This window comes from Malurus melanocephalus, unplaced genomic scaffold (assembly GCF_030028575.1).
Source record: "Malurus melanocephalus ecotype Western Australia unplaced genomic scaffold, MMel_1.1 scaffold_39, whole genome shotgun sequence".
NCBI lineage: Eukaryota > Metazoa > Chordata > Aves > Passeriformes > Maluridae > Malurus > Malurus melanocephalus.
Window position 1 is genome coordinate 1,222,193 of NW_026623271.1, and position 14,915 is coordinate 1,237,107.

Below are 14,915 nucleotides of genomic sequence, written 5' to 3' on the forward strand. Positions count from 1 at the left end.
AAATTTAAAGATCCCAAAACAAGGCTGAGATATCCAAACTACTTTGTTTTAAGCCAGATTTGGGAACAGCAGTGTAGTACTTGATGCAAGCTAACTGGATTCATTTCTTACTGTGGACACACACACTCACAATCCACCACTTTCAAGACAAGTGTTTCAGAATCTTCACCAGCACACGCAATACAGGTGTGTACACACATACATATACACAGGACTCTTGGAATCTAATTTCACCCATTTTGAAGTGCATAGCATCTTTGTTTCTTTATGTCCTGTGATCCACTTAGACACAACAGGTACTCAACCACCTACAAACAAAAAGCTTTTTCCACCACATGGTTCAGAAGCATGAGACCGAAGTTAACAATTGCTAACAATTGTACTGAAAAATTTTATTTAAAGTTGACTCAGAGAACTGCTMTATGACCCCAAGAATGAGAACAGAGACAGGGGGTGGGTAGAAAAACCCTCAGCATCCACATTTACAGGAACTTTTCCCTTTGATCTGATGTTAAAAAGCAGACTGAGCTCACACTTTACTGGACTTCAAAAAAAACTAAAGAACGATTTCTGGTCTTATTTGACTAGCAGCATCTGCACAAGGACAGTTACAAAACTTTCACTGTATCTATCATTAAAGAAATTAGAAGAATGAAAGTTACGTTCATTCTGTTCATGCATGCACATACTCAGCAGTATCAGAAACACAGGCAAACAACTTAGAACCATCTAGGCACATCAAGCCTTAGGTACCACAAGGAGAGAAATAATTCTCACATGCACGTATCTATAGGAATGGTAGATCATTCAAGATAACTCAGGACACTTGATTTTTTGTGACAATATCCCTGTCACTGTAAGTGACATGGGACATACTACTAAGGACTGAGACTCCAGTGCTCTGTTATTACAAGACGACACATACAATTTCATTGTAATTGAAACTGATGCTACACAGCCTGAACTCTGGTTAATTACAGACAYCTTCCAAGTATAAGTTTCTGGAAGMAGTCAGATGTTACCTGAAGTTTATTATATCTTGTGTTTTGTCCATTTATTGTGTTTGATTAATTTATATGAAATTTTAAATAAGCAGAAGCCACGAAGTAAAATACTTTGTTCAGTTACTTCAACCAAAGCAGTTGCTTCCGAACTTTGAGGTCACAGCCAAAAGCTATTACAGGAGGACTCCAGACATTTCAAAACAAAAGCCAAAAATTAGTAACACTGAACTGTTTGYCTCCCACAGTTTTCTAGCTAGTAGCAGGAAGGCACAGGTTCAACAGCAGCCAGTAATTAAAATTAGTTTTCATCCTCACTTAAGAAGAGCCCAGTCACCAAAATTTAACACTTTCATTTTCACTGATGAGAAGTCTTGGCTTCAAGCTCCAGAATCCCAGCTCCAGCAAAAAACACTTTGAAACTTTACAGCAAAGCTCTCCCTCCAGTTGCCACTTGCTCCATCCCATTTGATATCTGTGTTTTACCTTCTACTTATATATTTTATTCTTAAAAGTTAGGGACTTGATGCATAAGGACTGCGAAGCAACATCAGTATCACAGACAAATCAGTGTTCTGGGTTGTTTGCCTTGCACTCCTATCTCAGTCTTTTTCATTCCCTCAACTATAGTGCATTGCATACAAATGCTTGAACATTTTGCATAAAGATACACGGACAAAATACACTGGACAGGAAAAAGCATGCATAAGACTCAGGTCTCATGTTCAACTGATTTTATAATTACTAACATGAAAAACTCATCTATAAAAAATTTGAAAGGTTCATAAGAACGCACAAATAAATGTCATGTCAGAATAAAAAAAAGCTTTAGAAAACAATTTGTACTTACATATGTTCATACTAGCAAAATAAAACGCTCATTTTCAGTTCTTTGCTGCATTTTAGCATTCAATAAACCAAGGCATTGAATCTTGCAGAAACACATACTAAGAATTTTTCCTACTGCATTTTTAGCAGTTGCTGTGCTCAGATATAAATAATCAGAAAAACAAGACTGACTGTTTTTTTTCTAAAATGAAAAACAGAAATAGGACTGTTTACAAATGAGCCTATTAATCATTTTCCTTTTTAAAAGACCTCCAGTCATTTCATCACATCACATCACACTGGTGCAAATTTTTTGCATGAAACACTCAATTTCTAGAAGGTAACTACTTACAATGCAGACTTTTTTGAAAAATAAGTTTAAATTAYTTATGGTTTCTGAATTTTTAACAGTATACATGTGCCAAACAGCTTTTGTCTGAAAACTGAGCTCTTCCTTCCACACAGCAAGAGAGATATAGAGGCAATTCTATAGCCTTATCTACAGAGAATACATCTTAAAATGCAAAACATCTTTCATTCTACGGTCATAAGAAAAGCCATCAGGCTCYCTGAAAGAGCCTCATTTCCTTTAGCAGCCTCAAGAACAGCAGAAACATCCTTTTTAAGAATCGCCCTTCTCCGGCATGGGCAAGCTTTATCACTGCTTTCAACAGAACGCCAACCCAAGTTTAGGCAGACGAACAGCTCATAACCCTGAGCCTTCCAGTATAAATAAACTCTTCCACATTCAGCTCAGAGCACTAAAATTAGGTTTATGCACCAGCTCTCCCTCGAAAGATATCAGTCCCTCAGTACTGACTTCTTCTATAACTAGTCACCTTTGACCTCAGACAGCCAGTTTAGTCACGTASGCTGTTACCTCCACCCCCTCAAGCAACGTCAGTCACAAACAGATGGTCAGAGAAACATTTTACAACAAGATAGAGATGTAATACCTAGAAGAAGGAAATTAGCTGTCTTTAGGTATTGTACTGTTGGTCTCTAAACACACATACTAAAAATAGAAAAAACAACCACARAAGCAAAAATGGGAAGAAATAGAAAGCAGACTCATTCCAAAACTTTGTTCCAAAGCCCACACAGTAAATCCTGAGCTCAAAACAACAGGGCTGGAAGCTTCATTTTTGTTACACAGAGAGAAGACACCCTTAGACGAAGAGTTAATATTGGAAAAGGTCGCAGAAACACTGAGCACTGATGCATACAAGAAGCTGCATCATAAAGCACTTCTGCCTCTGCTCTCTCTTGCCCAGGATGTAAAGTCAGATCAGCAGGACAGTTCAGGAAATGTTAAACAAACCTCACAGCACATACAAACACAACCAGTCAGATTTCAGAGGCCCACAGAAGTTACCAAGCTGCTGTTCAGAACAGGATGCAAATCCTGTGGAGATGATCTATCTGCTCTAAATAGCTGTCTGCTCTCCCTTTTTTCCCTAAAATAGGAATCCATTTTGCAGGATACTGCCAAACCAAACATTACCTCTGCAAAACACTTAACCACCAACACCTTAAAGAAAACCTAAAACATACTTGAGTAATAGCAAGTCAATTGAAATAGGGGTAATGCATCTAATGCACTTGTAGCATTGTTCACTGTGAAAATAACCTATCCTGCTTCTCAGCAGAGGTCCTAAGAGTCTAAGAGTCCCTGGGTATAGGCACTTCTACATCAACCTGAAAATAAAGCACCATTTTCAGCTCAACAGCCCCATTAGATATCAATTATTTATCTCATCTGCTGAATGGCAAAAGAAACATGACCCAGTGAATAAAAAGGATGTTACTGAAACAAAGCCGAAAGACTCCCTGTTGTGGCAGTTAAGTGTTGCATGTATCTCAACCACCAAGTTCCTTCCACACTTAGCAAAGACAAGTCACACCTGTCCTTTCTACAGGAAGTCACCAGCTTACATAATCCTCATGTTCAAGGCAATACCCTGAGTTCTGCTCAACAGAGGTTTTAAGCTGTCATTTTTAATACAGTTACTTGTGTGTAGAGCACAGTATATGATGCAGTAATTATCAGGTTCTGTGCCTCTGACCTCATACAAACATTCTGAAGTTCATGTTTTGATCTGAGGGTTTCGGTTTCTGGTTTGTAAATTAAATCCTACAGCAGACAAGGTAACAGAAAAACRTATCAGGAATTTGTTCCTAACCTCAAAAGCAGAGTCTGAAGTAACAGATTTAAAAAATATTTGGTCTACTCAAATAAGCAACACCCCCACAAGAAAGCCTGACACAGCATGACCTAAGTCAAGAGTAAGGTGGTTCAAGTACTGGCCTAACTGCTGTGCTCAAAGGGTTGTGAGCAGTAGCAAAAASTCCAGCTGGAAACAGTCACTACTGGAGTCATCCAGACCTTGATATTCTGTGTCAATATTGCTCAGCACCACCATTAATGGCATCAGGGGATGGAGCACACCCTCAGCAAGCTGCAGCTGATCCAAAACKGGAAGGAGTTGATAAATCACAGAGYTGCACTGCCAATGAGAGGGACCTCCAGAGGCTGTAGAAATGGGCCAACTTGGGGGTCTCCCCAAGTTAACAGAGGGGTGGGCAAGACACTGCCCCAGGAAGGAATAAACCTGAGAAGCCCTTCTTCAATCCCTTTCATTAGGTTTCTACACACACTGATGAGATCGCCCTTGAGCCTCCTCCTCTCCAGGACCATCAGTCCCAGCAGAACCTGTCTTTCTTCAAAGATCACAAAACAGACACATAGTTTGTGTTGGAGTAGACCTTGAGGGTCCATCTAGTATAACCTGCTGCAATAAGCTGGAACATCTTCAATTAGATCTGGTTATTCAGAGCCCAGTCCTTGACCTGGCCTTGAATGCTGCCASGGATGGGGTATCTATCACCTCTCTGGGCAACCTGTTCCAGCCTCTCACCATCATTGTTATAAAAAGATCTTCCATGTATATAATCTGAATGCTATTGTCCAGAGAGACTGTTGCCTCCACCCTTGGAGATACAGTCTGATAGTCCTGGGCAACCTGCTCTAGTTGATGATACTTGGAGCAGTTGGACTTCCAGCCTCAACAATTCTAAGATTCAGTGGATGGACAAACCACGTGAGAATGTGACCTTGACTACCTTCCATTACAGAGAACAAAGTTGAAGAAATTAGCCAAAATTAAGACWGCAAGTTGCATGCAATGCTTAGTATTTTACCAAGTTCTGAATTATAACTCCTTCATTACTCAGTCTTGTACAATTAATGTTAAGAGATCAAATGTAACATGCATTCATTTTTCTTCTCCACAATATATAAAGTAATAACCTACATCCTGTCAGCAGTTACTGAAAAATCACTAACATGGTTTCTTGAAGTACTGATCTTTCCTATTCCTACTATGGTATGTACAACACTGTGGTGATAGATTTAATTTCCAGTGCCTAGCACGGCTGGCAAACAAATTAACATCTACAATTACATTTTAATTTGCAACTCTTGTAACAACTAACCAGGAAAAATGCTGCAAGTTAAAAGAAAAACATGGTACTAAAACACAGCATCCAATCACAAATACCTTTAGCACTAGAATGAAAACAGCACTACATTGTTTGAACCTACCTTTCTGTAGTAATTTGATCTCTCCATTTTCTTTCTTGATTTCATTCATTATTTTGTGCTTCTTCTTTTCTTTTTGCTTCTTTTCCCTTTCTTTAACTTTGTCTTTGATTTGAGCTGAAATGCAAATATTTCACAATTAAGCAAGAACAGAAAAATATTTGTCACATATATGTTTCATATTACTTTTATGCAAGCTCTATTAAGATAGAGAGGAGGAGTTACAAGGAAATCCCAGTACTTACAAAACAAAAAGCTAATATTAATCTGTTGCGTAATAAGCGTCTTTAACTCAGGAAAGTTTTGTTTCTGTTATGYTGTCACTGTATGCAACAACCGAGCAAGTGAACTGTATAGTAATTTTCGCTTACTCCTTTACCTTTTGCTCTTATTTTGCATCTGCAGTCAGTTCATTTCTTGAAATTTAAATTGCATGCATTATACAAGAATTGGGGGAAAAAAAGGAGTACAGTTTGCATTTTCTTTCATGCACATTTATACACTGAAAACCTCATAACTACGTATGCATACTCTGAACTCAACGGCTTTTGCAAGTACCTTGGAAAGATGGCTTAATCTGTCAGCTGAGAAATCTTTTATATGACATTCACAGGCTAATGCATTAATAGCAATCACATATAATTAATAAAAACATGAAATGTGCTGTTTTCACGCGGCAGATTTAATTCACTGGTGCTTCTCCTGCTTACCTACAATCAGCAACAGCTTACCTGATCAGTCTCATTATTCATTTACTTTCTTGTCAAGTCACTCCAAGTTTTCAAATCCCTGACATAGAAAAGCAGAGCCTCTAGGCATGCTTTCTGCATGTAAAATACTAGACCTAGAGGAATTCATAATTTCAAGCAGTCATCTTTTCTCGCCAACTTGAGATTCACTTATGAGGCCAAGCATTTTGAGAAGTCAGATTTTACTAGGCTTATATGCACTGCAGCCAGCACTTCATGCCTAGTTTCCTGGCCTGAAGCCAGTGCCTGCTCCAAGAGTTACTGGGCTTTTTAACCTCCACAGGCAAAGAGGAAAACTGATTTCAGGCTTCAACATAATGTTATGCTTCAGTAATACAGTTGAGAGACAGCCCTGATGTTTTATTCATGGTACTTGCATTATAAACCCCAAGTGGAAGCAAAGAAATCCAATTACTCTTCCTTAAGCATTCACATAAAACAGAAGCAGCAAGTATGTTCACTACTAACAAACCAGAAATATTTCAGGACMAAACCAAAGAAAGCCCGCAATTCTAGAAGGCAATATAGTGACCCCAAACCAAACTAMTCACGAAGCATGTTTATAGAGGTGCAAAGAGCTGACAGTAATCCACATAAATGAATGCCCTAACAATGATTCTGCAGCATTTCTATCTTYCCTCTYAGRAGTATTCTAATAAGGATACAGAAMTTAAACACTCAARATAGCTAGGGTGGAGCAAAGAATGTATTTTAGGGAGAGTCCTAAGAAAATAAATCAAATAAAACCCAAAAGACATGGCAATTGAGCTATGTCTGTTGTCTATCCACAGATCAYGATAAGCAGCAGGGAGAGAACAGAAACTATACTGGCACAAATACAGTAAGGTAGCTGCACCTACAGCTGTCGGGATCTCTTAGCTCGMAGTGACTGGAACAGTGATGTCCAAGAAAAGCCTGCCTCTTAACACCTCCGTGGGAAGGGACAGATGACAAAGCAGATTTATGCGTTTAGCAGCCCATGGAAACAAAACAAGCTTTCCTAAGCAACACAAACCTTTCTAGGAATAGGTTAAACAGATATAAAATCTTTCTCTCCAATCTGTTTCTCCCCAAAAAGGAATCTCCAATTTGTAAATCCCCTGCAACTTGAGTATGAAATTGGGTAAATTGTACAATAGGAGTTAATGTAACACTCTGAAAGCAGATACTCAGCTAGTAGGCAGTAACACCAGGATTCATTTATAACCTGTGCTTAATGTTCAACTCAGCCACAACTACATCATGGAAAGACTTAGATTTCATCTCCACATTTTTGTATGGTTAAGAAGCACACTTGACTTCTGCCATCACTTAGAAATCAAATAAAGATTGAAGAGCAGATACAAATGTTGAGTCTTGCTGGAAGAGGACAAAAGAAAGACTGAAAGAATCCTATACTGCCAGCTCATGAAAAGCATCCCAGGCCAATGAATCTTCCAGYTTTGTCAGAAGCAACATACAAGGACAGAGAACCTTATCAAGAGCCTCTAGTTTATAATTTTCACATCTACAAAGCAATCAGAGTCAATGGTGAAACCTTCCCGACAAAAAAAAAAGAATGTGTTCTGTAATGACCTCCAGCAACAGCCACAAGCAAATTGTACTTTAAGTGATTGTACATACAATGTAAATGTAGCTGAGGGAAGTTTGGAGTGGACTTTCAAAAACCACCGTATTATAACAAAAGCAGTAGAGCCTGAGGCAAGTAAAAAACAGTTGAGAATATCAATTTGAATGTAGAGATTCTCAGGCTTCCTCTATCAAAGCTCACAGAATAGATAAGCAACAGCCACTAGTACATCTTCAAAAAAAAGCATACATAAACATTGAATTTTTTTTTTAATTTTTACACATTCAAAAAAAATCCACGTCGAAATGACAGTTATTCCATGGATTAATACTTGARCTAAATTCTCAATTCAAATGTCTTCAGTTTATGAGTATTAAGAAGTATTTTCTAGCCTGGTTTGCAGAATTCAAAGACAACAGATTATTCTCCTCAGGAACATTCAGGAATACAAACACTCTTCACAAAAATTCTGCTTTAAAACGAAAACCTCAACATTAAGCAATTTACAACCTACATGTCATATAATAAACAAGCAGTGAGTGACATTGGCAATGGAAAACAAGAAAAACTTGTTCTGTTGTAGTTATGAAAACCTGGAATGCTCTTGTAAAGCTTTTTTTGAAATTTACCAGTAGAAGCCACTACTGGTCTTCATTTCATTTGTAGGGCAACAGGATCACAAGGTAGCAAAAGGCAGAAAGATGTTTATCATAAGCTTTTCATGTCCACAGAATACCCTGCACTTAGCTTCCACCAAGACTCCTCCTAACAAATAAAACAGAAAAATAAAAAAAAAAAAGCTTCTTGAGCTGCTGAAAGAAGAGGATGGAATGAGCCTCTACAGAAGTAATGTAGCCCAAACACACAGCCTTCCTAGGTCTTTACAGACGTCTAAAGACACCAAAACTAAAAGCCAACTGTTTGAAATAATTTGTATCCTAGGGCAAAAAAGAAAAAAAAAAAATCTATCTTTCCATGAAGCCTGTCCCACCTATCAAAACACACATTTTTACTTCATATGATTTCAACAGAGAAATACACTGCTCAGGAAATAACTGGTCACAAATTAAAGAGAGTTTGTAAACACTCCCTACCAGGGTTAAAAAAAAAAAAAATCCAACCACAGTAGGAATCAGCTATGGAAGTTCAGTTAGAGCTAGGTTYAATCCTTAGTTTTCAAGCTCTGCTGCCTGAAGGGGCGAAAAAAAGTCTCTATTAATCTAAAGTTATTTCTTACTCTTGCAGAAAGTTGACCCTGGCTGAACATTAGGTGCCCACCAAAGCCACTCTATGACTCCCCTTCACAGCTGTATTAGGGAGAGGAAGTAAAACAAAAGACTCTTGCGTCGAGATAAGGATAGAGAGATCATCTGTAGTATCAGTTACTGTCATGGCCAAAACAGACTCAACTTGGGGAAAAAAWTAGTTTATTACCAACCAAAAGTAAAGTAGGGTAATGACAAACAGAAACTAAMTGTTAAAAATGTCTTCCCCCTGCCCTTCCCTTCTTTCCCAGGCCTAACTTCACTGCCAATTTTCTCAACTTCCTCTCCCAAGTGACATAAGRGGATGGGGAGTGCGGTCAGTTCATCACAAATCACCTCTGTTACTCCTTGCTTCTAGAAGGGAGGGTTCCTCTCACTCTTCGCTGCTCTCTGCTCCACTGTGGGGTCCCTGCCACAGGAGACAATACTCCACAAATTCCTCCAATGTGAGTCCTGCCAGTGGACTGCAGTTCTTCACAAACTGCTCCAGGATGGGTGTTTTTCCATGCTGTGCAGACTCTCAGGCACAGCCTGTTCCAGTGTGGTGCCCATAGGGTCACAGGTCCTGCCAACAAATCTGCTCCAACATGGGCTCCTATTTCCATGGGGCCACAAGTTCTGCCAAGAGCCTGCTCCAGCAAAGGCTTCCCATGGGGTCACAGCCTCCCTTGGACTTGCTACAGGGGCTGGAAACAGATGTCTGTTCCACCATGGAACTCCACTGGCTGCAGGGGCACAGCTGCCACACCATGGGCTGTATGGGAATCTGCTCTGGCACATGGACCAGCTCCTGCCCCTTGTTCTGCACTGACCTGAGTGTCTGCAAGGCTGATTCTCTCAAGTTCATTCATCACTCCAGCTGCAGTACAGTACAGTAACAGCTCCTGTCCAGTAACTTTTTCCCCCCCCTCTTAAAATACATCATCCCAGAGACGCTAACACCATCACAGGAACCTTCTCACAGAAGCCACCCCTGTATCTCCCTGCTACCAAAACCTTGCCATGCAAACCCAATCCACCTCTACTAAACAAATCAGTGTATACTTTTAAAAGACGGAGCTTTGTAGAGTAAGTACCCCTGTTTACAGAAAATACAACACCCAAGGAATTAAGAGATTTCTAAATGTCTCATTCAATTTCACAGTAAAGAGTGTCACCGTGGAGTCCATATTCTTTGCATGTCACAGAAACAGTTCACCCACGCATGAAAGAAATCCTGCAACAGCAGTATATTAAAATAAAGGAAGTGCTACATACAGACAGGAAGAATTGTACTATGATATGTTCCATGTCACCTTTCTAAAGGGCATCGGAGAAATACTTCAACTTYACAACGATATTTTAACTCTATGCACTGAACTGAATTAATTAAGAATTATATGCATACTTCCTCCTCAAATTTCAAAACTACTTGTTAAGTACATAAATAAAAGAAATGGATACACACTGTATTTATACACTAAATAGGCATTTACAAATAAAGGCTACAGTAAAAGTTCTTTGTTTCCTAACTCAGGAGATACTTGCTCATAATGACYRCCATGATTTCCTAAGCAGTAAAYACAGGAACACAAATTCACAGATCACATCATCCTSATTTCAGAAACTGCATCAGATCTTTGCCTCTACTGTAAGCTTTCTACAGACTAAACCAAGAGCATAAAGAATGAGTCAAGTGGAAGTGCTCTTTAGTGGATGGACTACATGCAACATGGTGGCTGTCACTCCAAAAATTTGCACCTTGAAGCCCATGCAGGAGCTCAAACGAAGTCCATCTCAGGACTGAAAGAGGAGAGCTGTACAACCCTGTCAGATGCCAAAAGCTGCAGCTGCTTTGCATCAGTTTTCCAGATGGGAACTCACATTATTAGTCAGTCATAGATTATGTTCAAAGTATTCTGCCTCTCTCTCCTCCATTTGATTTAAGGGCTGTCATGGCACATGAGGCAAAATATTTACAGATTACTGCTAAGGGACACCATCAATATGGATAACACCACCAGCAGTGTAACTGAAAGGAAGGGGGGATAAGAAGGAGCGTACAAGAACATCAGTCACCTTCACTTCCATTAGCACCCTCCTCACCTTTAAACAAACACCCATAAAACCTCAAGAAGCCATGTYTAACTGGTTATGCAGGTACATGAAGTACATTTAAGACCACCATGTTAACAGCTTTCACACCTGCACTTATTAACTTCTACAATGCACACTGGAGAGCAGGTTTCCCAGCTTAATGAACATGGAAAAACCCATACAATATTTCCAAGACATAAAAAAAACCTCAAAAAATAGCTTTCACATCCCAACAAGCAGGAATATCTGACTGACACCTCTTTCAGAAATTTAGATTTAAAATTCAAGATATGCCTAAAGAAATCCCCTTATCAGGCAAGAACATTTCTCCAAGCTCTTCACTGAATGGAAAGGAAGACAGATCCCTTTCAGAATTAAAACACTTCCAAAAAATTGAAATATAATCTTTACAGTTCCCAGTTCCTTTAAGCTTCACACTTCTAAGGAGACCTTCTATATGGGGAAGTGAATGAGCCAAGTTTAAGCTCATTCACTCTTATAAAGCTCAGGCATTGGGGASTTGCATCAGAAATCAGTAACAGAGAATGTGGCAGCGGCAAACATGGCCTCTACAAGAGATTTCAGATCAAATGTTTCAGCCTTCTGATCTTGGTCAACTAAGGAAAATTATTTGGTATTCTAAAATCAGAGTAAGTTTCTGCTGAATAAATTACACACAAAGCTGGATTCTGGGGTACACGAGAGGCATGGCTCTCCAGCTTAGAAAGATTTTGTACTGCCTAGCAAAGCTTCAAGTTATCTTAACAAAAAAGGGGCCCAGGTCCCTTAAGAAAAAGATGAAGTGCTCCAAATTTATTCCAACATTGCACACTCACATTAAGGTCAYTACCAGTTCTGAAAACTGAACTGCGTGTAAATCTCAAACATCAGAAGAAATTGGAGAAGTCCCTCCTCCTCCTGAATACCACACTTAAAACCCTAAACACTTTCTAGACAAGTTGCTTGCAGTAGGGTATCTAAATAGAAATATATTGAAGAATACAGAAGACAGTGATCAAGAGGCCTCATAAGCATGAAAATTACTCCTGAATTTAAAGAGTTCAGCAGTGAGGAGGGGGAAGTGAGTCAAGCACACAGTATAAAAAAAAAAAAAAAAAAAAAAAAAAAAAAAAAAAAAAAAAAAAAAAAAAAAAAAAAAAAAAAAAAAAAAAAAAAAAAAAAGAAAAAAAGACAACCCAAGAAGCAAGATGCAGTTCTACAGAAGGCAAAAAGAAGATCCAAAGCTTTCTCCAACCTACTTTGGTAACTGTAATTATTAACATTGAAAAGTGTAACTTCTTGAATGCTAAAAACCCAGAAAGGTCATGCAGTACAGRGTAATGGTTAGCAGAAGTGTCACTGCTAAACGCTCATCTGAAATCTAATCTCATCTATCCTTCAAAGACAGGAGGAGAAAGAAGGGAGGTGGCAAAGGAGGGAGAGTTAAAATAAARTAGACTAATATTAAAAGCAAGAGCTACAGCACCACATTCAGCTTTCCTGCTCATATGGGGAATCCCCACCTGCAAGTTAAAAGATGTCAGTCTCATTCTGCAACTGCTTGCACACTGAGGCAATCTAATCAGCAAATGGATCACTGRAGGAAAAAAAAAGAAGGGAAAAGGAAATTGTACACAAAAACAGCAAGAAAAACAGAAAAGATGGGTCATGCAACCAGATGACACCTTACAGCAAGTAGAGGGACCAAAATCAAAAGCTCTGGACAGGCGCCATCTAATGAAGTGGGGAGTGGCTGAGCTGAGCTTTGCACTGTTATGAAAACAATTTCAACTATGAACTGCTAGAGCAGAATACCAGTTAAATGACTAACTGAATCAGCAGAGTCATAGCCTGAACAGCAATCACTTCTGTCAGACTGACACCCTGTTTTAAAAACAAAAAYATTGCACAACTTTAGTTCCACTATCAGAATGTACTTGACAAGTGAAATTTAAGTTTACTTTAAACAGCCTAAACCTCGTTATCTGCAGGATAAATCATGCATCCGGCAAAAGGTTCTTTCAAGTTCTCTGCAAGGTAGATCATCACAGAAGGTGCATTGAACTCCATTCATTTAACAGAATCACAAGTGCTAAGGCCTGGTTATGACTCTGCACCTTAAAGCTTTYTGCAGTTAATTAGAAGACCAGAGAAGTCTTTAAACGAAGACCTGAAGAAAATATAAAAATTTCTGAAAAGCTTTAAACACACCATCCATCTTGGATATTATCAAGCTTAACAATTTCCTATCACTTAGGAAAAAAGGGCACCTCAGAACTAGGCTGTCGTACCTCATAATCACTATTGCAAGTGAAGGACAAACACGAGCTCCTATCATCAGCTTTTCTGAATGCAAGGTGAAAAATCTCACCATCTCCTCAGTGTCAATATCTCTTATCATCATTACAGYAATTAAATTAAAATTAGGAAAACGCAGTTTGTACTACTCTCAAGGCCAGATCTCACATTCATTCACTGCACACTCCGATTCCCGGTATTATCCTGTTTATACCACAGTCACAGCATCTTATGAGACAAATTCTGCCATTCTTCTCTTGATTCCCCCGATTTTGTTCCTCATTTTCTCTAGTACTGAGATCTGTGCAGGCCCTACTCTCCTCACACTGAAGAGCTCTGCACAACAGAGCACACAGCTCACTGACCAGAAACACSACTCCTCCCCATTCACAGGCACTGGCACCCTTAACAGCAGAAAGACGACWGAGAATTCCACTCCATCCTATGTACCCACCCACAATGCATCTCCATTTTGTTTGCAAAGATGAGGATGAACTTTTTTCATTTTCAGAGCCTCAAAACAACCAAGAAACTCTCACCCATTCCACCTGCTTATCGCTTGGTATTTCTGCCTCTATACCTCTAGCCACCCCACTGGCACAATTTTCCTTCTGGCAGGTGCAACACTGGTACATATATGAGTTCTGAATACTATGAAAGAAAAACTATCAACACCATCAATTCCACATTGCAGCTTCTTTCCCTCTGTATGAAAAGCAGAAAGGTCTAACTGCAGACTCCAAGAATAAGACTGCACTTGCCTGCATGAGGCTGATTTTTAAAGTGCACTGATAACAGCTTCTACAAACTCACTCACTACACCTAAAGGAGCATATTTTATTTCTGCTTCCCTGCCCCTCATACATTCTGTGTGTGCAAGCCTTCCAGCTTTTCATAATTACCCCAAATCATCTAAATTCACCAATGCCCTATCCCCAGGCTGCCTAAAATTTTCATTCTCCTTCTAACCTATCTTCCTCTAATCTTCCTGGCCTTTACTATAGCACCTAAGTACAGTATCTTTTGCCCCAAAACAAGATCAGAATCCCCTCCATACTGCTTTTGCCTGCTATTTTCCTTTCACATCAGTATTTCAAATTCATTCCACATTTGTTCATTATATGCTGTAACCACAGTCCCTTTGGCATCTTTTTCCAGTCTGTGCCCTAGCTTCAGCACCTCCAGTGCACAAGTCCTGACTATTCCACCTACCCACCTCAATGTCATTCTCAGCTTTCCTCTGTACTTAGGATCCTATGTGCCTGCCCCCCAGCCATTCTTTTCTCCCTGCATCATAACTACATTTTTCCCTTTCCTCTTTGCAAAGTAAATTATTCACAGGATTAACAGCACAAACCTGTTCTTTGATCTACAGTCAAATACTGAACCACTTTTGAAAGGCTGGTGGCTCTCAGCAGAAGACTCAGTGCATCCTTCACTTTCTCAGTCTTCTCTGCAAAAATATAGTTTAATTAAAATGAAGTTCTTATTTTATATAGGAAATTATGCCACAGAATTTTAGCTTTT

The 14,915-nt window shown here is 39.2% G+C and overlaps 1 protein-coding gene across 2 annotated transcripts in view; it reads right to left on the minus strand.

The window, feature by feature from the left end:
• RSBN1L (round spermatid basic protein 1 like) overlaps positions 1-14,915 on the minus strand; it is a 49,143-nt gene that overhangs the window by 31,877 nt on the left and 2,351 nt on the right. For both annotated transcript variants that reach the window (XM_057364472.1, XM_057364471.1), the window contains exon 2: positions 5,434-5,547. In XM_057364472.1, the coding sequence (XP_057220455.1) occupies positions 5,434-5,547 (114 nt within the window). The remainder of the gene's footprint in view (positions 1-5,433; positions 5,548-14,915) is intronic.